Source organism: Oryctolagus cuniculus, chromosome 1, assembly GCF_051225735.1.
Source record: "Oryctolagus cuniculus isolate XC-2025 breed Fujian yellow rabbit chromosome 1, ASM5122573v1, whole genome shotgun sequence".
Classification (NCBI taxonomy): domain Eukaryota; kingdom Metazoa; phylum Chordata; class Mammalia; order Lagomorpha; family Leporidae; genus Oryctolagus; species Oryctolagus cuniculus.
In genome coordinates this window covers 146,093,608-146,120,712 of record NC_142867.1, presented here as the reverse complement: position 1 = coordinate 146,120,712, position 27,105 = coordinate 146,093,608, and the positions used below count along the sequence as shown (strand labels likewise).

The following is a 27,105-nucleotide window of genomic DNA, read 5'->3' as shown; positions in this document are numbered from 1 at the left end:
ACTGGGCAGGAAGTGGTTCTCAGAAAGAGGCTGTGCCCCCCAGGACGCAGCTTCCTCTGGGGCAGTGGCCCCTACTTCAGGGTCGGTCGGCATGCTGAGACAGCACGAGCTTCGAGGTGGGCATGAACTCAAAGCAGGCCTGGGCTTGTGCCTGCTGCAGGCACATGGCCAGTGCTCAATCGATCTGTGCTGATGACAACCGGAGCAAAGCACAGGTGTGTGTGGATGCCACAGGCAGTCTGTCCCGGCGCCTGGGCCTCCGCCTAACTGTGACTCATCTGCTCCACCCCGGTGAGAGCAGGGGAAGAGAGAGACACCCACTTCACACTGTCCCTGGGCTTCTGCCCACCTGCCCACCAACCCACTGAGGGGCTGGCTGGGGCCTGGCAGAGACACTGAGACACAGGGGCCCCACCAGACAGGGGCCAATCGGCATCCCCTTGGGGACATAGCCTCCAGGGTCTGAATCCTGGCTCCATCTGAAAAGTCAGGACTTTAAACACAACAAGTTTACAAAGCTATAGTTTATCTTCTAGATGTGGGGGACCTGGGGAATCTCTCTCAAGCACTTTCCTATCCCCAGGAAAAGCAACGCTCCTAGAAAAACCCTGGCACTCCTTTCTTCTGCCTGTCCTGGCAGTCCCCGTAACGGCCAGCAGGTGGTGCCACCCACCTTAGAGAGTGAAAGGCAGGGCCTTGCTTCTCAGTGTTGGGTTTGACCTTCCTCAGCCTGTGTCGGGTATGCACGTGCAGGGCAGCCCCTGGCTCACCCAAGAGACCCTCACTAAGAGTCCCTTCAGGGAAGAGGAACTGAACGCCAAGGGTCATGGGGATGCAGAAGCCTGGAGCTGCGCAAAGGTGGGATCCCACTCCAGCTAGGAGGGCAACCGGTGAACCCGCAGCCCCAGCCAGGTGAGTTCAGGGCTGGTCTGTCACCTCAAGTCAGCCTGGTAACTGTTGGCCGTTAGGACCCCAGGACGGTCAAGCACTTCCCCACCCTCTCTGGGGCCTGCTCCCTTGATCTCCTTACAAAACAGGACCAACTGGGCTTGCTAGGGCTTGGTAACACTAAAATGAAAACAGCCCCACAGAACCAGGTTCCTGGGGCCAGGCGGGCAGCAGCAGGAACGGAGGAGAACCACACACCCTCTGCTGCCGCTGGCCACACACGGCGCCTACCAAGTACACTCCGCACTCGGGCACCTTCTCACCCTCCCTCATCACCAACTCCAGCTCCACTGTGTATGCCAGGGCTGGGCTGGGGCCACACTTCCCAAACACGTGTCACTCGCAGTGGCGCTGGACACAGGCACTGACCCGCAGGCCTCAGAGAAGGTGGGGGTGGGGGGGCTTCAGCGCAGTTACCTGGTGGCGAACATGGCTCGCAGGGAGGAGAAGGTGGCCGCGTCCTCCTTGAGGGCCTTGAGCTCGTTGCGCAGCTTCATCATGGTCTCGGTTACCATGGCCTTCTCGTTCTCATACTTGCTCTTCAGATTGGCGAGGGCTACCTCAGCTGTCTGGGGTACACACAGGGGCAGGGCAGGTGGGTACAGGGTATGACACTGGCCGACACATGCTCTGGGCTCAGGTAGGGGCCCTGGGTATGAGACGGTGCCAGCACCGCACTCTCTGGGAGACGCTGTCTCTCCAATGCAGCCCTAGGAACCAACTCCAGCAGCCGTGCTGGGCAGTCAGCAGGCCTCAGTGAGTCCCAGAGTACTCCTCAACCTGCCCTGGGACCCCCAGAAAGCCCCACCTCCCTCGTTCTCCAATCCAGCACCTGGAACTGATCGCTACCAAGTGGTCACAGGTGAGCACAGTTCTTACTGGCCAAGATGCCCTCCTCGGAGTGGCCCTAGAGACCACCTGCCCCTAGGCTCTGCCCTCGCGTCACCCACGGCCTGGGACCCCAGCGCAGGACGGCGCCCGGCCTCACCTGCTTGTTGGCCTTGAGCACGGTGCGCAGCGTGGTGATCTGCTCCCGCTTGGTGCTGAGCAGCGACTTCAGCTTGAGGATCTCCTCCATGAGCGCCTCCTTGTCCTTGTCCACCGCAGGGCCCAGCTCCTGCGAGGCGATGCGCTGACGGGACAGCTCCGTCGTGCGGTCCACAGCCGCCTGCAGGTGCTTGATCTGGTCGCGGATGATGGCGATCAGGTTGTAGATGTTCATGGGCTCCCGGCGCGGGTCGCTCAGGGGCGAGGGCAGCGAAGAGCTGGGGGAGGGGCTGCTGTCCCCAGTCCCACCATCAGCTCGGCAGGCCTCTGTGGCCAGCAGCCCCTTGGACAGGAGGATGGGTGAGCGGCGGCCACGGCCCTCTGGGCTGGTGCGGCCCCCAGGGCTGGTGCGGCCGGCCCCAGCCTGGCCCTCCCGATAGTAGTCCAGGGCAACGCGGGTGGGCGTCTCGTTGTTGCACATGCACACGTGGTGGTAGAGGCTGGCCAGCTCCTCGCTGAAGGTCACCAACTCATCCTGGGCCACGCTCAGGCTGCCCTGAGTCTCCCCAGCCACGTCGCTCACTTTCTTCAGCTCCTTCTCCAGCCGGGCCAGCAGCTCACGGTCCTGGCGGCTGGTCTTCTCCAGCAGGGCAACCTTCTCAGTGAGCGCCTGGCCCTCGGCCTCGTAGCGGCCCTTCTCCTCGGCGTGCTGGGCCTCGCGGGCTTCATGGGTGTCACGCAGCGCCCTAAGCTGTTCTCGGAGCTCGCCAGCCTCAGCCACAGCCACGTGGTACTTGCAGGCCAAGACCTCAGGGCCATCAATGTCCACCTCATAGTAGTCGCCGTCTTCGTGGCTGTCACGGTCCTTCTCATTGTCCAGGGCCGTCTGGCGCTCCTTGCCAGCCTGCAGGCGCCGCAGGGCGCTCAGGTTCTCCGTGAGATGGCTCACCTTCTCCCGCTGCTCGGAGAGGGCCCCCCGCGCCTGCTCCAGTTGCTTCTGTGTGTCCTGCAGCGTCACCAGCAGGCCCCCCTTCTCTCTCTCCATCTGCAACGGCACAGGCACGGGAGAGCTTGTCAGCAGGAATGGAAGCCTTGGGCAGCTCAGCAACATTCTATCTGCCAAGGCAGGCCGTGGGGCAGATGGAATTCACGCTGCCCCCCCAGGGCACTGCCCATCACCAGCAACAGTGGCCACCTGCAAGGGCTGCCTGTATCCCTACTATGGAGGGCCGGGTCAGCTGGGTGGGGTGGCAGGGACCCCTTTTTAAAAAAGATTTATTTATTTATTGAAAGGCATATACACAGAGAGGGAGAGAGACACAGAGATCTTCCATCTGCTGGTTTACATCCCCAGTGGCTGCAATTGCCAGGGCTGGGCTATGCTGAAGCCAGGGGACAGGAGCTGCTTCTAGGTCTCCCACATAGGTGGCAGGGGCCCAAGTACACATTCCACTGGTTTCCCAGACCATCAGTAGGGAGCTGGATCAGAAGTGAAGCAGCTGTGACATGAACCAGTGCTCATACGGGACGCCGGCACTGCAGGTAAAGGCTTTACCCGCTATGCCATGTGGACCCCACACCCTGCTCTTGGCTCTTGAGAACGGGGGCTCCATTGCCTCCTTCCCTGTACCTCAAAGGGCATGCCATCATTTGCTGGATCAACAGAGATCCGTCTCCCAGGAGACAAAGCCATCCCCAAACCTGCCAGTTATTCTGACTCCTGGTCAGGGTGTGGGAGTCACACGCGAGGCCAGCGTCCTATCACTTCACCCTGTCACGATGTGGGTGACCTGGGAGCAATGTGGACACCACTGCACTAACCTAGACCCAGTCACCAGGAACCTAGGATTCTGCTCTGGAGTTTCACTCACGTCCAGGATGCAGGGCTGGAAATCAGCATAAGGAAAGAGTGAGTGAGCACCAGCAGTCAGGGCAGCCCTGCAGGGTGGGGTTGTATGCGTGCAGCTATGCCAGGAGGCGAGCAAAGGGGGGCGGGGGCACGAGGGGCACAGGCCTTTGGCTCACCTGCACCAGCTGCTGCTTCAGTTTCTGGATCTCAGAGATGTGCAGCTCACTGAGCAGGTCAGAGACAAGGCTGGGGGAGGGCGGTGCCAGGCCATCCTTCCTAGGTGTCGATGTTTTGTTGTCTGGTGGCGGCTTAGCCAAGCCATGCTCGAAGCCATTGACCAGGGCCTCGGCATCATTGTTGGGCTCAGCTGCAGCGTCGTCACTGAACTTGAGGCCATCCAGGGAGACGTGCAGGTGGCTGGTGTAGAAGGAGTCGTTGATGCTCATGTACTGCGACAGCTCCTTGCGCAGGCTGCTCTTCTGCTCGCGCTCTGTCTTCAGCGTCTCCAGGGCCTCCTCCAGCTGCCGTTCCGAGATCTCCTTGAGCCGGATGGCATCCTCCAGCTGGCTGTTGAGGTACTCAGCCTCCTCCTCCAGCCGCTTGATCTCGTGTTTGAGGCCCTCAAACTCCACCTGGGAAGAGGCCACATGTCCCGTCAAGGCATGGGAAAACAAGGGGCACAGTCATGCCAAAGCACCCAACTTCCCCAACTAGATGCAAAGGGGCTGCAGCAATCCAGGCCAAGGTCACCCCCCCCCCCACATCTCCCCTGAGGAACGTGGATGCTAAGGGGTCCAAGTATGAGATACAGGGCACAGAAATGCTCAGCCCACAGTGGGGGCACCGCACACAAGGGCTGCAAAACAGCCAGCTGAGATCCACAGGTATCTATGCTACCCAATGTCCATCAAGCCACTTAAGAAATATTCCAAGTGCATACTCATTTATAGTTCTGTAAGATTAATACAAGTAGTTCATTACTATCTTAAAGCTCATAAGATGTACACAAGTATTTGGATGTGTGCTGTGGCTGTTGCTTCTAATCCTAATTCAAAATGAAGGAACTGAAATTCCCCCAAGTGCACACGTGACACCCAGGCCTGGAGGAGCCTGAGGGTGGTGAGACACACAGAGGCTGCCACGTGAGGTCACATCTGCTGGCAGGCAAGGAAGAGCAGGCAGAATCCAGTGCTCTACGTAGGGGCTGAGGGCAATTTTTATATATATTTCTTACCATTCTGTATTCTTTGGCCAAGGGAAGGTAAAAAATCATAAAATGGGGGCCAGTGCTATGGCACATCAGGTAAAGCCACCACCTGCAGAGCCAGCATCCTATATGGACACCGGTTCATGTCCTGGCTGCTCTACTTCCAATCCATCTCTCCTGTGGCCTGGGAAAGCAGAAGATGACCCAAGCCCTTGGGCCTTTGCACCCATGTGGGAGACCCATAAGAAGCTCCTGGCTCCTGGCTTCAGATAGGCCCAGATCCAGCCATTGCGGTCATTTGTGAAATGAACCAGCAGATGGAAGACCCCACGCACCCCTCTCTGCCTCTGCCTCTCTATAATTCTCCTTTCAAATAAATAAATCTTAAAAAAATAAATAAATAAAATGAAGTGCTGAGTGATTTTCTGTCAGTTTTAGATGCGAAGGGGCACCCAGTACTGAAACTGAGATGTGCTCCCAGGAGGTGGGTGTGTAGGTACCATAGGAGGCAGGAGGGTGGGGATCCCAGCAGACGGGGGCCGGCTCCACCAAGTGCCAACACTGAGGGCTATACCTCTGAGCCTTGGTTTCCTCTCCCTCAGGATAGGGAGGTGGGCCAGGTTCTGCCAACGATAATACTAAGACCAAATGGCATCCATGACAGGTAACGGTTGCAAGCTACAGTAGTGGGACTGGGGCTGTGTATGCCGTTCTGATGCTTGGGGAGCAGAACCAGTTTCCTGCTTGCTTTTACAAATGGATCTCTGCACACACTCAAGCTTCCTTATCCAGGACTCAAATGGCAGGTTTGCTGATGGCAAGACTTCTGCTCTGAAGGACCCGGTGGATCAGGATTTCTGAAGGCAGCGAGGAGGGAGCCCACAGCAATCTGGGGCGAAGTCTGCACTTGCTGAGGAGAAAACGTGTCCCACTTCCCGTCCTGCAAGGCTGTAGCTGTCAGGGGAGAGCATGCTGGTCCTTGAGTGGCCCTAGAGCCCAGAACTGCCTGTCGCATCACAGACAGAGGGGACCCCACTTATCCCTGCCCAACAGGCAGAGGGAAGACTGCTCGTCCCTGTCACAGGCAGAGGCATGGCAATGCTCAGGCCTCACAGTCAGCACCCAGGATGGGACAGCACCTGCAGACCCAGTCTCGGGTGGAGATGGGGGTAACCTCTTGAACACCTCCGATTGCTTTCCATTCTGTTGGGGACAACATCTCAGCCCGGCCAACAGTCAGTAAGTGTTGCAGCCAGATGCTTTCTGTGGAACTGGAGGGTCTGGGCCTTGCTGGCTGCACCCTCTGCCTATACAACAGCACGGCTGGCACAAGGTGTCCCCTCTTGCTGCCCGGGACTTGCCTGGTTCTGCCGGAGCAGGGACACCTGCTTCTGCAGGCTGATGTTCTCCTCCTCCAGCTCCGAGTAGTCCTGCAGCAGGCGGGCCTCCCGGAACTTGTACTCCTTGATGTCGTCCCGCAGGCGGCTGCGCTGGACTTCCACATTTTGGTTGATCTGCCAGGGGAGGGGAGAGGGAGGCAAGTGAGTGGCCGGCTGCGCCTCTGCTTCCAAGGGGCTTAAGGGACTCGGTGTGGCTGCCTCACCTCTGTGCCCGTGGGAACCAGTGTGGCTGCCTGGGAGCACAGTGCACAGGGAGTGGCAGAGGGTGCTGCGGTACCCTCAGCCCTCTCAGGGTGGGCCCTGCAGCTTTCCTATCTGGTGGGCAGGTCAGGGGGCACTGCTATGATACCATCTGCAGAGGCTCAAAGGCTACACAGCACCTGCCCAGAGAAGTGAACACAGCGCAGTGCCCACAGTCACAGCGGCACTGGCATGTGGGGGCACATCCTTGGGAGAAAGAGGCTGAGGGGTGTGCAGGGATGGGCGGGATGTCCTGCTGAAACACAGAACAGTGGGAATCCACCACCAGACCTGCCTATCTTCAACCTGAAGCGCTCACTTCTGGCAGCAGGGTCACCCATTTTTCTGGCCTTTGGAAAAGAGAAAGGGGCGGAAGACGCCAGGCAGGAGAGAGCCCCTGCACTGGCTCTGCAGGAAGAGGGGTTGTTGGAGGGCTGAGATGACAGTCAGGGCAAGAGTGAGTCTCTCCAGAGCAATGGTCCCTCCTCCCACCCTCATCCATGACCCCTCTGGGAGGAAATGAGGTCAGGCCACTGCTAGTCCCCGGCAGCGTGCCCCAACACTGCGCTCTACTGCTGCGTGCTTCATGTTCTATGCTCTGCCAGTCACTCCATGAGACCATCCATTGCAGAGGGTGCACTACTATGGCTGGAACAAGGGCTTGGAGGTGGGACGAGGGAGCGCAGGGTGTCCCCTCCAAGAGGCTTTGGAGACTCGGTTTACAGACAGGGAGATAGGCTGGGACTAAGGTCAAGGCCTTGCCTGGGTCTTGAGGCTCAGTGACGGGCTGAGCCAGCATCATTCCATTCACTCCCTTCTGGATGGGTATGTGGGGCTGACCCCCAAAGCCACAGTCAGGAGGGCCACAGCCAGACTGCAGCTTTTAAAACTCCTCTCACTCCTCTCTGCCCTGGCATGACCCCACGGTAGACAGGTTTCTGCCCCAGGGACACGCACAGGGTGCAGTCCTCCTTCCAGGCTCACCAAGACACCCCTCCAGAGGACTAAGGCTTTATTCAGACCAAGCTGGATCCCCAGGATCTGCACACACTGAGGCACCAGCAGGGAGCCTATGGACGGGGGACACAAAAGCCCCCAGCTGACCTCAGCAAGGCGCCCCTCCCTCCTTACCTGACAGGCTGGCGGCTCTGGGTCCTCCTACACAGGCTCCTGTCCATGATCCCCCAAATCCTCTTTGCCACATCACTGCCCTGGGTTCCCAACCTTCCACAGAAGCTGGTCCCACAGTCGGCAGGGTCAAGCGCCAAGCTGGTTCCTCTCTCAAAAGCTCAAGGGCGGACATTACCATCTCATTTCCTGACAGGAAGGCTGCAGGTCATGACTGCCCACGGGACTCAGGATACACCCCAGTTTAAGCCCAGCTGGGGCAGTGCCCAGTACCAAGCCTCTCCCTGATGGCACCTTGCTGCGCACATGAGGCTGGGGCGCAGCAGTCAGGGCAACGGATGGTGGTCCCTGCCTGTAATCCTCAGATGCGCATGTCTCACTCTGAGTCCCCATGGACAGGTTTTCTTATCCATAGCCGGGCCCCAAGGGAGACAGAAGGTCCCTCGAGTAGGGAGCCCAGTGGCAGGGACTTCTCTGTTGGGCACCAGACCTCCACCCCTACGGGGGCTGGCCTTGCCCTCCTGACTGCTCACCTCCTGGTCTGGGCCTAATTCACTGGCGGCTAGAGGCAGCCTGACACAGCAATGCAGTCTGGCGTGCTGTCTGAACTGCAGCAGACAGGACCAAAGGATGGCACAGGTGGCCCAGCCCCGCCTGCCACGTGCCCTGGTGCACGGCACAGGCCCACCCACTGGCCCACCTCCTTCAGCTCCTGAGCCACCGAGGTGAGGCGCTCGTTCTCAGACTGCGTGTTGGTGAGGACGTTGCGCAGCTGCTTCAGCTCCGTCTGCAGCTCCAGCACCTTGCGCACGTAATACTGCTCCTTGGAGGCCGACTCCTGGATCAGGCTTTCCTCTCGGCTCTCGCCATCCGCGGCCACCTTCTTGTGGTTTGTGTGCGCCTGTCCAAAAGCCTGCATCAGAAGACAAGATGCTTGTGAGAGACAGGCGTCCAGGAACACTGAGCCCCAGCACTAGCCAATGGCAGTGAGAAGGGCAGAAGGACCCCTTGACCAGGAAGGGCTATGTACACATGTGTACACACACTGAGCCGTACGTGAGGGACACACTCTACTGAAATAAAATGGGGTCTCTGAGGAGCAAGGGTGCAGTGTGGCGCAACTGTTGTGAGGACACGGCATGCGTGGACATGTAGGACAGAGCTCCCTCCTAGACCCTATCCTGAGGGGCTAACTGGGAAGCTCAGGCACCCTCAGCCTTGCCCAAAGGGGAGCAAACCCCAGGGCTACACACAGCCCTCCCCTCCCTACCGCAGATGGGGAAACTGAGGCTCAGGTGAGTGTACCGTCATTCATGTAAGAGCAGGGGAACCTGCCCAATCTGCTGCTTGGTACTCACTCATCCTCACTCATTGCGGGACAAACCTGGAACAGAGGGGAAGGAGGTAACGACGAGAACCAACCAGAGGCCAGCACTGCATATGCGAGCCCCAAAATACAAAACCAGCGTTTCCCACACAAAGGAATGGGGGTAAAGGACAAGGGCTTTGACACAGGAGGCAATGGGATGTGGCCTACACTCAGGAAGAAGATGCTATGGTTACGTGTGAGGGCTGAAGCCCTAGTCCAAGATGCCCAGGTCTGCATACCCACCACTCAGTCTCGAGAGGGAGGGACTGGGCCCTGTGATGGGGGAGCCCCAGCAGACCCCATTGTAAAGTGTGTGTCACCCTCAGTGGCTAACAGGACATCACAGCCCAGCAGGACAGCCACGGCTGTGCATGGAGGCCTGCAGCTTGTGCTGACACTCCTGCTGCAGACACACGAATGCCCACGCCACCCACGCTGCCTCCCAAGGGCTGCTCTTGCTCAACTGCCCCCAGCCCACTGACACAATGCTCATGCTGTAGAAGAGGTCAGCACCTTTTCAAATCAAAACAGCTCAGCTCTGTTCTCATCCCTCCTGGTCCCAGGAAAGCTAAACCACAAATCACTATGTCCACGCAGCACCTGCCTCCCGCTGGCTGCCGCTCCACCGTTCCCAGTCCAAGCAGCAGCCTCAGTCTCAGCTCCTTCACTGGGTGAGGGGGCTGAAGACCAGCCAGGCCTCCTGACATACCAGCAGGACTGACAAGAGTCCAGCACATGTGGCCACTCCTGACACACCCGTGGGCCTGGTGCTGGCGATGAGAACATCTCCTCAGAGGCTTGCTTGAGATGATACACAATTCGAGTCCAGGCCTGCCAGCCTAGCCATAATCTCCTCCTCTGCCCAGCTCCAGCTGGCTGCCCAGGGCATCTGGCAGCTCTTCAAACACACTGGGAGGGAGACCTCCACCTCCAGCTAGACAAGCTACTCCCAGGGACTGTGTCTGCTCCTGTGTGCAAAGCCTAAAACATTCTAGAAAATGACAGCAATAGCATGCAGAGTAAGCAGCAGGCTGCAAGTCTCTGGCCCCAGATAATAAGGGTAAGGAGAGTTCCACCGTTCCCGCAAGATGGAGCTATGGCAGGGCTGGAGGACAGAGGCCAGGCAGTGACAGCAGCAAAAGGGCAGACCTGCCGGCAGGGGACCAAACCCTCACTGAGGATGGGTCAGTGCAGGGCCAAGGAAGCCATGACTAGGGAAAGGATACCCCGGGTGGAGGTAACATCCCCACCATCCCCAGGGGTAACTGAAAACAGCACCAGTTCCCTCCAACCCCAGGACCCCTCCTGACTCACAGGCGGCAACTGGAGCACTCCCAGGGTCTGTGGAAGTCAGGCTAGATTACATGCTGCTTTGGCACAGCAGAGCAAAGCTAAGGACAAACACCAAAGAATCAGTCTATTTCCACATCACTTCCCTGCACCCCAGAACAGAACTTGAGAACACAAGCAGGAATATCCGTACATAACACCACTTCCAGTGGGGACACCCACAGCTGGCACCAACCCCTAACTGCTGCGGATGCGAAGGTACAGGAGGAAACGTCCATGGACAGCACTCAGCCCTCACTGGCTGGCCACAGTGAGGCCAATAGACATGAAGTCAGGTATCAGGACACAGTCCTGAGTGGAAGGAAGACTAAACAATGCCACGTAAAGACTAGGAAGATGCAAAGCAATCCAAACCAAACTTTTTTTAAAAAAGATTTATTTATTCATTTGAAAGTCAGAGGTACACAGAGAAGGAGAAGCAGAGAGAGAGAGAGGTTCTCCAGCTGCTGGTTCACTCCTCAATTGGCTGCAATGGCCGGAGAGCTGCACCGATCCAAAGCCAGGAGCCAAGAGCTTCCTCTGGGTCTCCCATCCGGGTGCAGGGGCCCGAGGACTTGGGCCATTTTCCACTGCTTTCCCAGGCCATAGCAGAGAGCTGAATCGGAAGTCGAGCAGCCGGGACTCATATGGGATGCCCGTCCTGCAGGCGGCAGCTTTAACAGCTCTGCCACAGCACTGGCCCCCAAACTAACTTTTAGGGAAGAAAATTAACCACATCAGATTAACACCAGATATGCAGTGCAGATGGGAAAATTAGTCAATCTGAAAATATAACAAGCTATCGAAAATGCAACACAGAGAAAAGGACATAAGAAAACCCAAAAAACCAAATAGCATTTGGAAAGTATGGGACAACTTTAAGAAGCCTAATACAGGTACTGGGAGTCCCCAGAGGAAAGGAAGGGGAGAGGATAGAAAAATATTTGAAAACATAATGGCTGAGGGGCTGGCACTGTGGTGTAGTAGGTTAGGCATCTGCCTGTGGTGCCAGCATCCCATATGAGTGCCAGTTTGAGTACTGGCTACTCCTCTTCTGATCCAGCTCCTTTCCTTGCTGATAGCCTGGGAACACAGAAGATAACCCAAGTGCTTGGACCCCTGCACACGCGTGGGAGACCCAGAGACCGCTCCTGGTTCCTGGCTTTGCATTGGCCCAGCTCTGGCCACTGTGGCCAATTAGGGAGTGAACCAGAGGATGGAAGACCACTCTCTCTGTAACTCTGCCTCTCAAGTAAATAAAGATCCTCCAAGTGCTTGGGCCCCTGAATCCATGTCGAGACCTGGATGAAATTCTAGATTCCTGGCTTCAGTCTGGCCCAGCCCTGGCTATTGTGGCCATTTGGGTAAATGAATCAGCAACAGAAGACCTGTTTTTCTCCTTCTATCTCCTCTCTCTGCAACTCTGCCTTTCAAGTAAACACATAAATATTTTTTTAAAAGTTCCAAACGACAAAAACCGTAAGCCCACAAATATTATCAGCCTGTCATTCCAAAGCGCAAGAAATACAAAGACAACCACACCAAAGCATAAAATTTCTGAAAGACCAGTGACATGATTTTAAAATGCTAAACTCAGCCAGAGGACAAAGCACACACGACTTAGAGAGGAGCAACAGCACATTTCTGTGATCAGCCTGCAGGCAAACGTAGCAACATCCTAAAAACAAGACCAAAAACTCACTAACATGGTCAACCAATGAAACGTGCTCACAAGTAAAAGCAAAATGGAGACATCAGACTGAGAGAATTATCAATAACAGGCTTGCACTACAAGATATGTTAATTAAATCCCTAATTGCAGAAGGAAAGGAATACCAGATGGAGCTCTAGATTCATAAGGAAGAATGAGAAGCATCAACAATGCTGGCTATATGGGTAAATATAAACTATTTTACTCTCATTCTTAAAAGATAATTAACTTGAAATTCAATACAATCCCCAGCAAAATTCCAAAGGTCTTTCCCTGCCCCCCCCAATGGAAAAGCAGATTTTTCAAATTCACATGAAATTTCAAAGGGCCTGGAATGACTGAAACAATATTGAAAATAATAAAGTGGGGGCTGGAGGACTTATGATTTCTAACCTGAAAACTTAAAATGAAACTACAGTGATCAAAACACTGCGGTACTGGCATACGGATACACAGAAACCAAAGGAAAAGAATAGAATCTAGAAATACACACTCCAATATATGGTCAATTGACTTTTGTTTGACAAAAGTACAAAAATAAATAAAAAAGTACAAAAATAATTCAATGAGTAAACAATAGTTTTCTAACAACTAATGCTAGGACAAGAGGATATTCACATGCAAAATAGTGAACTTGAACCAAAACCTCACATCAGGTATAAAAATTAACTCAAAAGGGACCAGAAGGGCTGGTACAGCAGGTTAAGCTACCACTTGTTGACACCAGCATCCCATATGAGCACTGGTTTGCATCCCAGCCTCTTCACTTCCAATCCAGCTCCCTGCTAGTGAGCCTGGGAAAGTAGCAGAAGATGACCCAAGTACTAGGGCCCCTGCCATCTGAGTGGAAGACCCAGAGAGAGTTCCAGGCTCTTGGCTTCAGCCTGGCCCAACCCCACCCATTGCGGCCATTTGGAAAGATCTCTCTCTCTCTCTAGCTCGCCTTTTAAATAAATAAAAATAAATCTTAAAAAAAAAAAAAAAGACCAGAGACATAAATGTAGGAGTTGAAATTCTCAGAAGAAAACATAGGCATTAGTCTTTATGACTTTGGGTCTGGCAATAGCTTTGTAGCTAACACCAAAAGCAAGAGCTGCAACACCAAATAGATAAAATTGGACTTTATCAAAATTAAAAACTGCATGCATTATCAAGGACACATTATCAAGTGAAAAGACCATCCATTGAATAGGAGAAAACATTTTGTGATCATACATCTGCTAAAGATATAGTATCCATAACACAAAAAATTCTTATAAATCAATAAAGGACAATTCAATTAAAAAATGGGCAAAGGACTTGAACAGACACTTCTCCAAAGACATATAAATAGCCCACAAGCACATAAAAACATGCTTGCCATCATTAGTCAGTAGGGAAATGCAAACTAAAACCACAATGAGTTAGCATGTCACATCTACTACAATGGCTAACATTTTATAAAATGAAAATAACAATTGTCAAAGATGTAGAAAATCAAGAATCCTCATACACTGTTGGTGGACATGGACAATGGCACAGCCAGTGTGAAAAACCGTCTGGCTGGGGCTGGCACTGTGGTATAGGCGGTTAAGCTTCTGCCTGTGGTACCAGCATCCTGGCTGCTCCACTTCTGATTTAGCTCCCTGTTAATGGCCTGGGAAAGCAGTGGAAGATGACCCGAGTGCTTGGGCCCCTGCACCCACATGGGAGACTGGGATGAAGTTCCTGGCTCCTGGCTTTGAACCAGCCCAGCTGCAGTCATTGTAGCCATTTGGGAGAGAGGGGATGAGCCAGCAGATGTAAGATTTCTGTCTCTCCCCTTCTCTCTAACTTTCCAATAAATAAATACATCTTAAAAAAAAAAAAAAGAAAAAAGAAAGAAAGCAAAGAAAGACAGTCTGGTTGATCCTCAAACAGCTAAACATAGAGGTGCCACATGACCCTGTAAATCCTCTCCTAGGTATATGTTCAAGAGAAATGAAGGGCTGATGCTGTGGTACAGCAGGTCAACATCCCCTATATGTGCCGGTTCCGAGCTCAGGCTGCTATACTTCCAATCCAGCTCCCAATTAATGTGCCTGGGAAAGCAGTGCAGGATGGCCCAACTCCTTGTGCCCCCACACCCATGTGGGAGACCCGAAAGAAACTCCTGGCTCCTGGCTTCAGACTGGCTCAGCTCCAGCCACTGCAGCCATTTGAGGAGTGAACCAGCAGGTGGAAGACCTCTCTCTGTCTCAACCTCTGTCTGTAACTCTCTTTCAGAATAAACAAATCTTAAAAAAAAAAAAAAAAAAAAAAAAAAAAAGGAGAGAGAGAGAGAGGGAGAAATGCAAACATGTATTCAAAAACTTGTATACAGATCTACTAGACTAACAAAGAATACAAAAATAGAACCACAAATTAGGGTGAATTGTCTGGGGGAAAGGGAGTTTGGTGAATGAAGGATAAAACCAATGGTCCAGGGCCAGTACTGTGGCACAGCGGGTTATGCCGCAGCCTGCAATGCCAGCATTCCATATGGGCGCTGGTTTAAGTCGTGGATGCTCCATTTCCAATCCAGCTCCCCTGCTAACACGCCTGAGAAAGCAGCAAAAAATAGGCCAAGTCTCTGGGCCCTTGCACCCATGTGGGAGAGCCAGAAGAAGCTCCTGGCTTCAGCCTGGCACAACAGCCCTGGCCACTGCTGCTATTTGGAGAGTGAACCAGGAGATGGAAGATTTCTCTCTATTTCTCCTTCTCTCTCTGTAACTTTACCTTTCAAATAAGTAAATAAAACATTATTTTAAAAAAAGGACAATAAATGAATACTCAAATGCAAAAAATACTTTCATCCATACTTCACACTACATATAGAAATTTATTCAAAATGGGTTATAGGCTGAAATACTAGAAGTCTAAACTTCCAGAGGAAAACACAGGAGAAAAAGTCTGAGACTTGGATCTGATCCATAAAGTTGGCAAAGTGGCCTTCAAAATCAAGAATTGGTGCTGTCTGAAAGACATATTTAGAGAATCAAAAGACAGACTGGAAAAGAAACTCAGCAAGTCACCTATGTGATAAAAAACTTGTATCCAGAAAATGAAAAAGGGCTTAAACTCACTAAGAAAAACAATCCAATAAAAAAGGGACAAAAGAACCTAAGATACTTCACCCAAGAAGATATATATGGGAAAGAGCCACATGAAAAGATGTTTAAAATCATGAGTCACTAGGGAAATGCAAATATACCTAAAGGCAGAGAGAGAGAGAGAGAATCTTCCATCTGCTGGCTTACTATTCCCCAAACAGCTGCCATAAACCAGGGCTGACCTAAACTAAAAGCCAGGAGCCAGGAAACTCCATCTGGGTCTCCCATGTGGGTGGCAGGGACTCAAGTACTTGAGTCATCATTGGTTTCTTCCCAGACACATTAGCAGGGAACTGGAGCAAAAGCTGAGTAGCTAAAACTCAAACTGGCCCTCCCATAAGGGTCATGGGTGTTGCAAATGATGACTTAACTTACTGTGCCACAACCTATTATAATGTTTAAAATTAAGATGATCAACCCTACCAATTGCTGCCTCAGGTATGAAGCAATGGGAACACTCACTCACTGACACTGGGGGAAGTAGAACCACTTTGGGAAAGAATTTGGCAGATTTTTAAAAAGCTAAGTAGACACAGTTGTCCTTTGGTATCCATGAGAGATTGGTTCTAGGATGCCAGCAGATACCAAAATACATGTATTCTCAAATCTCTTACATAAAATGGTATATTTACATATAACCTACTTAAAATCACTTCTAGATTCCTTAAATGCCTAATCAACACAAATGCTACATAGTTATTATAATGTATTTAGGGACTAATGACAAGAAAAAGCTTTCTGGGGGGCCAGCGTTGTGGCACAGCAGGTTAAGCTGCCACCTGCAATGCTGGCATTCCATACGGGTACTGGTTCCTGTTGTGGCTGCTCCACTTTTGATCTCACTCCCTGCTAATGCACCCGGGGAAGCAGCAGAAGAAAGCCCAAGTATTTGTTTGGGCCCCTTTCACCTACATGGTGGAGAAGTTTCTGGCTTCAGCATGGCCCAGCCCTGGCTGTTGCAGCCATTTGGAGGATCTTCTATCCTAACCAAAGGATAGAAGATCTCTCTCTTGCTCTTTTCCTCTAACTCCACTTCTCAAATAAATACATAAATCTCTTTTTTAAAAAAAGCTTTTTGTTATTTTTTTCATATACTTTGATCAGTGGATATGGAATCCTTGAAAGCAGAATGCCTATTATATCTGCTGTATGGCACAGTCACTCCTAAGTACTTAACCAAGAGAAATGAAAGCACACGTCCATGCAAAAACTTGCACAGAATGTAACAGCCAAATAAAACAACTCAATAACCTTCACTGAGAAAAGAAGTTTTTAAAAAAGTGTGACACTCAGCAATGAAAAGGAATCAACTATTGATATACACATGAACACAGAACCTATCTCAAAACTATCCTAGCCAGACACAGAAACTGTGCACATTCTGTAAATCCATTTATATAAAACTCTAGGAAAGCCAAGCTAATCCATGCCATAGTCCCTGGGCTTGGGATGAGAAAGAGGACAGATGCACTCTCACTGTCACTGAGGCTGTGCCAATAGTCTCATAAGCATACGCCTGAATGAAAACTTATACTGAATACTTTAAATATAGGCAGTTTTCTGTATTTCAATTACAACTCAATAATACATAGAGTTGTTTAAGAAAACTCAGATGTGGGGCCAGCACTGTGGCGTAGCAGGTAAAGCCATGTGAGGCCGGCACTGTGGCATAGCGGGTAAATCTGCTGCCTGCAGTGCTGGCATCCCATATGGGTGCGGTTCGAGTCCCAGCTGCTCCACTTCTGATCCAGCTCTCTCCTATGGCTTGGGAAAGCAGTAGAATATGACCCAAGTCTTTGGGCCCCTGTACCCATGTGGGAGACCCAGAAGAAGCTCCTGGCTCCTGGCTTCAGATAGGCTGTTGTGGACAATTACGAAGTAAAACAGTGGATGGAAGACCTCTCTCTCTGCCTCTTCCTCTCTGTAACTGACTTTCAAATAAATAAATAAATATTTAAAAAAAGAAAAGAAAAGAAAAAGAAAACAGATGTGTCTGAAGTACAGCATAACCTCAACTGGAAGAGCATGAATCCAGGAGGAACCCCATTCTTGGGGTCACAGAGGTGGAGACGGTGCCACGGCTGCCCAGACCACTTAGCTTTCTTCTGACCAAACACCCCCAACTTCACCCTACACAATCCCATGCAGCCTTCTCAGTTCATCTCAAAACCTGACTCCCCTAAGTCACACGGGGTCAACTACCCTTTCCCCTCCCATCGGCATCTGTTCCCTCATCTCCCAGGGAGGCGCTCAGGGAAGTCAGACTGTTCCCGTCTGACTCAGGGATGACCAGTTGTGGGCTTGCTGTCCTTTCAGTTTGCCTTCTTCATCCAGGACCTCCCAGGTGGTGCAGTGCAGGGTGAAAGCCCCTGCCTGCCCACCCTGCCTCCAGGATGCAGTCTGGGAAGGTGGCCCAGCTGCAGTCTCCATCCCAGCCCCGCCACAAACTTCTGCAGCTGCTCTGGAAACAAATGGGAGCAGGAGGTGGAAAATCCAGGCTCCCACCCGCCTGGACCACAGGCTGACACTTATCCAGGCTGTGAGGAAGAGGCAGTACCTTGATGATGTCCCCTAGAGGCTGCCCTAGCTGAAGGCAGATGCTGTTGACACAGGCTCCAGGCCCACGCCCTGTTTGCTGCTCCGCAGGCCGAGCAAGATCCAACACAGCCCAGAGAGTCCAGGCATGAGGTCATGGACAGCCAGGCGCCTGAGGAGGGAGCCTGGCCCATGCCGCTTCTGGCCACCAACTGCTTCCAGGATGCTGGCCTCAAGTTCAGCCACACCCATGTGGATACAGTTCCATCATCTGTAGCTGGGGAAACTGGCTCCTCCCCCCCAGGCCTGGCCTAGGGACAGGTTGCAGCACCCAGTTTATGCCAGTCAAGTGTGGGGGATGGGGTAAACTTCAGGCTAAGAGGAGCAGTCACAGAGGCTTGCAGGGGAAGGACTTCAAAACCAGTGTGGTGGGAAGAGTGGCTGCAGCTCTGTGAAATAGCAGGAGCCACGGTGAGGCAGTGGGGAGTATAACAGAGCTTGGGAGAGAGGGCAGCTGCAACCAGACCCCAGGGCCTCATCAAGCAGAGACCAAAGAGGGAGCTGAGGTGAAGGGCAGGCTGGAGGACTACGAAGGGAGCAGCTGCTGACCTCTGCAAGCACCCTGATCCTGTGACCTCCCTGCCTCATTCATGGGTGCAGTAGACAGAAACAGAGCCGGCGTGTGGGCCCTACACACAGCACACGGAGCCTGGAATCACTGACCCTCACCCACTCAGGCCCAAGTATCCACATAAGAGCTCCACCAGGTCAGCAGTCCTTGTCAGGGTGGCCTTCCTCTCTCAGCCTAAGGGCTTGGCTGAAACACCACATACACACCACGTGGCCTCATCCCTCCATAACAGCAGCAGCACTCAGGACATGTGGAACCAACTACATCACTGCAGCTGCAGAGGCACCTGGGAGCTGGATTGTACGGCTCCACTCAGGCACTCCGCTTACGTTCCCACTTTGCACATGATGAAACTGAGGCACAAGGGAGCTTCACACCTTTGTCAAGGATATATGGCCTGGTCACAGTGTGTGGGACAAGGCTGTGCTGGTGTACAGGTAGGGAAACTGACAGGACAGTGCCTAGGATCACATCCTAGAGATGGGCCCCCACACACTCCTGGAGGTGGGTGCCACAGGCAGCATATGAACCCAACCATGCCCACCACTCCCATCTCAGGGAAGCACAGCTAACAGCCCCTGCTGCCTTGGTTGTTCATCTCTAAAATAAGCTGTGACAGTAGTCCCAGGTGGCTGTGCTGGGCCTTGATCACTGTGTGCCTCAATTTCCTTACCATCAACCTGAACATACTGTGAGGGATTTAGTCAGTTAACACTATTCACTTCCCACCCCACTGGCTCCACGTGGGTATGAGAGCCTTAAAATGCAGGCTCAGTGAGTCACTGCCTGCTCTCCTCCACCTTCTAGATGCCCAAGTGTGCTGGCTCCCGCACAGTAGGCACATCCTGGGCTCAGGAGGTGGGCAAGGCTCTTGTCAGCAGACCAGTGTCAACATGCCCCCAATGGCTTCTAAGGCAGGGGCAGCACACAGAGGCCAGTGCTTCCAGAACCAGCCATCCAACTGGGCCAAGGATAGGTGCTCAGCCTCCCACCATACCTCACAGAGGCTAAGGTCCAGAAACAGAAGCAGGATAAGGAAGTAAACCCAGAGTGCAACTCTGAGGTTTACAGCAAGATCTTCCTGGCTCTGAGCCTCTAGCACCAAGAAGTACCATGCAATCTGGTTTTGGGACATGGCTGACCATCAGAAGGCTGTGTTCTGAAGAAACTTTATTTGCAAAACCAGGCTGTAGGCCAAATATAGTTTACAGGACAGCATTTTGCTGACCCTGGCTTAGGCAGCAGTTCTCATCCTCTTCTGCTACCTTGTAAGCCCGTCCTAGAAGGCTAGTCAGATGTTCCACGTGGAGTGAAAACATGGGCAAAACATGGAGGCAGGACAAGGCAGGGCTGAGTGGAGCTCTGGGTCCTGAACCAGGGCCTCTGAATCTTTCCCTTCTCTCCTTGGCCATGCCGACCCTGGTCTCTTGGAGGCAACAGCCATGCAGGAGGGACTGCTGCCCTGAGCACCTCCCAGGAGCAGAGCAGAAGAGAGAACAGGTGTTGGATTCAAGTCCTGATTCTGCCACAGTGTGGGACGGCTGGCTCTGCGAGCCACCCCCTTACCTGTCCTTGTCTGTAAACTGGGCCACAGGATTGAGTATCCAAGGTTGGGTGCATGGAAGCCCAGCCTGGCACTAAAGCAATTGTCCACAATCAGCCCACTGAGGAATGACATGGCTGCAAGAACAATCAGTGTGTCATCCCCCACCCCACGAACTGCCACCCAGGTGACCAGTCTGTAAGTCTGTCCAGCTGTGAAGCAGCCTCCCTGTCCACGTGCACATGGCAGATGTGCCTGCTCTAGAGTAGCCACAGCAGCTGCCAGCCTCTCAAAGTCTGTTCACCTACAAAGGAAAGCTACCTCCTTGCCATTCGCGAGAGCAATCGGAACATCCACAGTGAGCACTAGCCTCCGGCCTCACCACTGAAGCTGACTTTCAGCCTCTGGACAAAGCTGGGAACAGGGCTGTAGTGGTCAGTAAGAACATGCCCCTCTGCCCCTTGCACTGGCCCCCTCCATCCTCAGGACCTGGCTCTCTGGAAAAGGCCTACACCAACGCATGGGAACATGCTCCAGGGCAGGGCTGTCCCGGGGAATTCATTCTTCCTAAACCAGTCTGGCATCTGCACACTTGCCAAGTCAAGGAAGCCAGCCTCAGCAATCCCGTGAGGAAGGACTTGTTCCAGGAAGCAGTTGCCACAACAAAACTGGGATATTCCACTTCTTTGTCTGGGCTGGTCCCACACTGGTTCCCCATGTGCCCCTACGCCTGCACCAGGGTGGGCCCAGCTCTAAGAACGGCTTGGGCATTCCAGGAATCCCTGAGACCCCCAGCTGCCTCTGGAGATGGGCCCTCCCACCACCTGTTGAATGCAGAGCTCTTCTTCTACCAGGGCTGGAGGAGCAGGCCTGATCCTCATCCTCTCCTAGAACTTAGGGGTCTGGGGATGCCCCTACTATTATTGTTTTTCTTCCAAGGGTTGTTGGAGAACTCCAGGGGCTGGCATGAGCTCCCTCCAACCTTCATCAACAGCACTTACTGTATGCCTAGCCTCTGGTGGGCCCTCTGCTTACAGGACAGCAGATACGCCAGTCGCCCAGGACTGAATTCTGGGGCCTGAGGTCCATATGACCAGCTGAGGCCCCAAAGGTTTCCCTCCTGGGAACCACAGAGCTACCAGGCCACTAGATGCTCTGCGCCTGGCCTCTCTATGTCCCAACCACAAGGAAGAGCTCTAAGGTGTCTGACCCTTCTTTTCGGTCTCCAGGTGGTGATCTACCACTTGAGGAGCAGGCACCTATGCAAGACAGCTGTTTGCCTCTGTCCCTTGGGGCAGGTGGAATGGGCTGCTGTGAAACAAGGCCCTCCTCTCCCAACAATTTTATTCCTTCTAAGGGAGTAGGAAGCAGAGAACCTGCAGAGAGCCAGGACACAGCAACCACACAATCATGTGTTCAATAAATACTGACTGACTGACAGATTTACTAGCCCCCCGCCCCGCCCCCAAACTGGCAAACAAGACATGGGCCTTCAACACTTGGAGCCAAAGGGGAATTCAGCATCTCTGAGGCCTGGAAAGGAGCTGGGGGACACAGGGTCAGTGGAGGCTACAACTGTGAGCGTCACTTTATCCTGGAATGAAGCTCCATGTAGCTGTTCACAGAGCTCTCCTACAGCCTCTCCTGTGTGACCAGGATCCCAAAGGACAACAAATGGCAGCAAGTCTTATTGAATTCAAGACTGGACTCAGTCCTACTAAGCTGGTATAATGCAACTTCAACATTACTAAGCATTAAGACATTAAGCTCATCACAAAGCTTGGTAGCAAGAGACACACACAAAAAAGCATAAACTAGGCAAAGAGCATATGACTGGGGACCCACAACCATAAGCAGTCAGGACTGGCACACACGGTGACACAATAGAAAAATGGGGCACAATCTTCTTTTCAAGACAGTTCTTCCTAGGGAAATGATATCATAAGAGGATGTGGAATGACATCAGAGTAATATAAAAAAGGAAGAAATTTTTTTAAAAAATGATTTATTTATTTGGAGCCAGCTCTGAGGTGTAGTAGGCTAAGCATTTGCCTGGGTGCCAGGATCTCATATGGGCACTGATTTGAGACCCAGCTGCTCCTCTTCTTCTTCTTTTTTAAAAATGAATTTACTTATTTGAAAGACAGAGTTACAGAGAGGCAGAGGCAGAGGGAGAGAGAAGTCTTCCATCTACTGGTTCACTCCCCAAATGGCCACAATGGCCAGAGCTGAGCCAATCCAAATCTAGGAGCCAGGAGTTTCTTCCAGGTCTCCCATGCAGGTGCAGGGGCCCAAGGACTTGAGCCATCTTCCAGTGCTTTCCCAGGCCATAGCAGAGAGCTAGATTGGAACTGGAGCAGCTGGGACTCAAACCAGAGCCCATAAGGGATGCCAGCACTGCAGGCACTGGCTTTACCTGCTAAGCCACAGCGCTGTCCCCTGCTCCTCTTCTGATGCAGCTCTCTGCTAATGGCCTGGGAAAGCAGTGGAAGATAGTCCAAATGCTTGGGCTCTTGCACCCACGTGGGAGACCCAGAAGGAGCTACTGGCTCCTGGCTTTGGACCGACCCAGCTCTGGCCATTGCAGCCATTTGCAGAATGAACTAGAGGATGAAAGACCTCTCTCTCTATATATATATATAATTCTGTCTCTCAAATAAATGAATAAATTTTAAAAAGATTTATTTATTTACAAGTCAGAATTACAAAGAGAGGGGAGGAAGAGACAGAGCAAGCAAGAGAGAGATCTTCCATCTGCTGGTTCACTCCCCAAATAGCTGCAATGGCCAGGGCTTGGCCAGGCCGAAGCCTTGAGTCAGGAGCTTCTTCTAGGTCTCCCACGTGGGTTCAGGGCCACAGCACCGGCCCCAGAAAGAAATTTCACTTATGAGCTGGCACACCATGGGAGAAAAAAATAGAAAACAGTGCTTTACAAGTTTTCTATAAATCTAAAACTATTTTTAAAAAGCACTATGAAAAATTGTTAGCATGTACCCAAACAAATGAAAGTTGGAAAATTATTTCAAATAATGTCATCAGAGAGGACACACAGAACAAAACAACAGGAACTGAAATAAACAAAAAAACAGAAACACAGTATCTCAAAAATTAGGGATAGCTGCCAAAGCAGTCCAGGGTGGGAGGGAGAGTGCACTGCACTAAAAATAAACACTATGAGGAAAAGATAGGCCCTCTCTCCAAGATTTCAGAAACGAACAAAATAACAAGGCAAAGTCTTATAAAGGGGAAGTGACCCAACCAAAGCCCAGAGAAAATCAAAGCAACTATATGAATGTATCTTTGACCTGCTAATGACTGCATTCAGATTGATAAATCAGGGTCAGTACAAGCCCTTAAACCAGCAACATGAGGCCCCAGCTACTGCCTGCCTGATTCTACCCTGCAGTCCTCACGTGCATGGCACCAGCATGGGCTTGGGCACCAACAAGCTCATCTCTGCCTCACAGGGCAACCAAGGTAGGAAGTTTGTGTTCAAGGGGCAGTCCAGGTGCCTTGGACCAGGCCTAGTGTGTCCTATCTACTACTGTATCCTTTCAAAGGAAAAGAGAAGGGAGAAGGACAAAGCTTTTACAAAGTCAATGGCAATGTTTGGCCCACACATTAAGAGCTCCTCTCCACAAAGGGCAGAGGCCATGGACCAATCCTGTGCGGAAAGTAGAAAATGAAACTCAGCAAACAGAAGCCAACAATTTACTTTCAAAATTACTCATTGTGAGTAGAAGACTCTTCCCAAGATCATAAAACTGGGGTAAACAAATTCAGTTTTAAAATTCTGTATTCAGCATCTGCTACAGAACAAGCATGAAGTAAATCACACAGCGTATCAGAGCTACCAACATGGCTGCCACAAACTGATGCTTAAAAGAAAGCAAAGATGGCATCTACGCTAGGATGCATTCTCTATAATTTGTCCTAAGCCTTTCTAAACTGAAGCTCTCAAAAAATGTATGTGGTAATTTTCTTAATGTCATAAAAAGAAATTGATAGCTAAAGTAAAGCTACAGATTTAAAATAAGACCAAACATAATGGAAGGCATTAATAAATAATGGCGAAGCATTAGGAAATGAAGATGCATTTGAGTTAGTGCCCCAGCCCTGAAAAGCACAAAGGTACACTTTTACCACATTTAACAGAGACCAGAAATAAGAAAAGAAAAATAAAGATAAACCAACTGTGTATTTTTTGCAGATGGAGATTTTGTCTAGAAAATACATCAAAAAGGTTTATTTCAAGATTCCAAATTCATCAAGATATCCAGAAAATCCCCCCAAAATTATTAAGTTAGGAAGACATAATTTTAAAAAAGCAACTGCGTTGATAATCTTGACCTCAACATTAAGCCCCTCTAGTCATTAATTTAACTAGAAACATGAGATTTATTTAAGGAAAATTATAAATACACTGATGAAAGAGGCCGAATATAGCAGGAAAGTCAAATCACTCCTTGAAGTTGCCGTTTGCTCATTGATGTGGGCCCCACAGCCACAGGGCTGGAGGGAAGCTGCCTCAAATCCTTTGGGGATTACTTCAGCATAATGGTGAAATGTATCCAGAAGACTTAGCAAACAAAAAGACCCATCACCTCAGCACCAATCAAAGAAAACTTAAGGATATGATCCACACATGAAAATATCCGTCCTTTTGAACTGCATAACCCAGTGGTTTTTAATGCACTCAGGACTATGTGATCAGCACCCTTAACTGCACATTTTCATCAGCTGCCCCTTCCACAAAGAAACCCTGGCCCCATTAGCAGTCACTCCCCAGCTTCCCTTCCCCTCCCCCAGACTCTGACAACCACCAATCTATTTTGCATCTCTATAAATTTGTCTTTTCTGAACATTTTACATACATGGAAACATAATATTTGTCTTTTATGAAGAAAAGCTTCTTCCACTTAGCATGATGTTTCCAAAACTCATCCATACAGTAGCATGTATCAGAATCTCATTCATTTTTATGGTAAAATATTTCATTGTCTGAACAGACCACATTTGTTTGTGAATGCATCACTCAATGTAAATTTGAGCTGTTTCCACTTTGGGGCTATTAGAAATAATGGTGCTATGAACATTCATCTGCGCAAATGTTCATATGTTTTCAATTCTCCTGGGTATATGCCTAGAAGCAGAACTGCTGGCTCACATGGTCAATCTTTTTTTTTAAGATTTGTTTATTTATTTGAAAAGCAGAGTTACAGAGAGGCAGAGGCAGAGGGAAAGAGAGAGAGATCTTCTATCCGCTGGTTCACTCCCCAAATGGCCACTGATCCAGGAGGCAGGAGCTTTTTCCAGGTACCCCACATAGGGGCCATCTTCCACTGCTTTCCCAGGCCATAGCAGAAAGCTGGATCAGAAGTGGAGCAGCCACGACTCAAAGGCACCCATATGGGATGCTGGCCCTGCAGGTGGTGGCTTTACACACCACACCGCCAGCCCTACTCAATCTTTTTTTTTAACTTTTTTTTTTTTTTTTTTTTTTTTTGACAGGCAGAGTGGACAGTGAGAGAGACAGAGAGAAAGGTCTTCCTTTGCCGTTGGTTCACCCCCTAATGGCCGCTGCGGCCGGCGTGCTGCAGCCAGCGCACCACGCTGATCCAAAGCCAGGAGCCAGGTGCTTCTCCTGGTCTCCCATGCGGGTGCAGGGCCCAAACACCTGGGCCATCCTCCACTGCACTCCCTGGCCACAGCAGAGAGCTGGCCTGGAAGAGGAGCAACCGGGACTAGCATCCCATATGGGATGCCGGCGCCGCTGGTGGAGGATTAACCAGGTGAGCCACGGTGCCTGCCCTGGGACTGTCTTTTGATTACAGTCATCCTAGGGGGTGTGAAATCTCTTTCCATTTTACAAAAGAAAGAGAGAGAGAGATCAGTAACAATAATAGCTACCACTAAGTCTCCTTGCATACATTACCTCAATGCCTATCTCCAAGTTCTCAGGAGAATCCATGCCGAGGCCAGGGTGCGACAGAGCAACAGCCAGGACACAGCAGCCCCTTCCCCTGTCCCTGGACACACTAGCTCCTTCCTCTTGACAGCTGTGTTGGAGCTACAGGACCCAGATCCTGAGTGTCCCAAGATCTCCTACACATCACTAAGAATAAGACAGCACCTGGGTGAAGGTCCTGAAAAGCTCTCTGATGGCCACGAGCACAGAAAATGCTTCATGAAGAAGGCAAATTGCGGGGCTTGTGCAGTGGGTTAAGGTGCTGCTTGTGATGCCAGCATCCCAGCATCCCAGCATTCCAGCATCCCAGCATCCCAGCATCCCATACTGGAGTGCCGGTTAAAGTCCCAGCTGCTCTGCTTCCAATCCAGCTACCTGCTAACACATTTGGGAAAGCAGCAGGAAATGGCTCAAGTACTTAGAACCTTGCTACCTATGTGGGAGACCCACGTAGATTTCCTGGCTCCTGGCTTTAGCCTGTCCCAGTCTGAGCCATTGTGGCCATTTGGGGAGTGAACCAGTAGATGGAAGATCTCTTTCTGTCTCTCCCCTCTATTTTTCTGTCATTCTGCCTTTTAAATGAATAAATTAATGAATGAATCTAAAAAAAAAATAAGAGGAAAGCAAATTGCACCAGAATAAGTTACTGTTACACATTGATCTTATACTCCAACAAAAACTCATTTAAATTAAAAAAAAAAACTAGTGCAATATTGCAGTTATCAAAATTATGATGTACAGGATTTAAAAATAAATTATAAATCAATTAAAAATAGAGACTCAAGATGATCTTTGAAACTTAACAATGAAACAGAATCAACCATTCAAGAATCCCTGAAACAAGCAGGCAACAAGGACAGAGCATGTGAAATGCGATTGTAAGGCACAGCTCTAGAGGAGCTCAGAGGCTCCACGCTACCTGGCTGGAGGAGGGGCAGGGCAGAAGCGCAAACACAGTGACGTGCAAATACACACCTGAAAGATTCATGCAAGCTGCTTACAAGGTTCAAAAAACCGAATGTATCAAGCCCTGAATACACCCCAGGGTGTCAATTTCTTGTTATTGATGAAAGGAGGGGATAAGAGATAAGATGAAGATCAAATTTCCATAAATACACTTCAGCATATAAGAAGTGGCCTTCAAGTTTTC

General features: G+C 51.1%; 1 protein-coding gene across 2 annotated transcripts in view; it reads right to left on the bottom strand.

The window, feature by feature from the left end:
- Positions 1-27,105, bottom strand: part of BICD2 (BICD cargo adaptor 2) — a 52,931-nt gene that overhangs the window by 4,101 nt on the left and 21,725 nt on the right. For both annotated transcript variants that reach the window (XM_002708227.6, XM_017342054.4), the window contains exons 2-6: positions 8,460-8,672; positions 6,353-6,505; positions 3,961-4,416; positions 1,937-2,980; positions 1,366-1,517 (exon numbers count right to left, since the gene is read on the bottom strand). In XM_002708227.6, the coding sequence (XP_002708273.5) occupies positions 1,366-1,517; positions 1,937-2,980; positions 3,961-4,416; positions 6,353-6,505; positions 8,460-8,672 (2,018 nt within the window). The remainder of the gene's footprint in view (positions 1-1,365; positions 1,518-1,936; positions 2,981-3,960; positions 4,417-6,352; positions 6,506-8,459; positions 8,673-27,105) is intronic.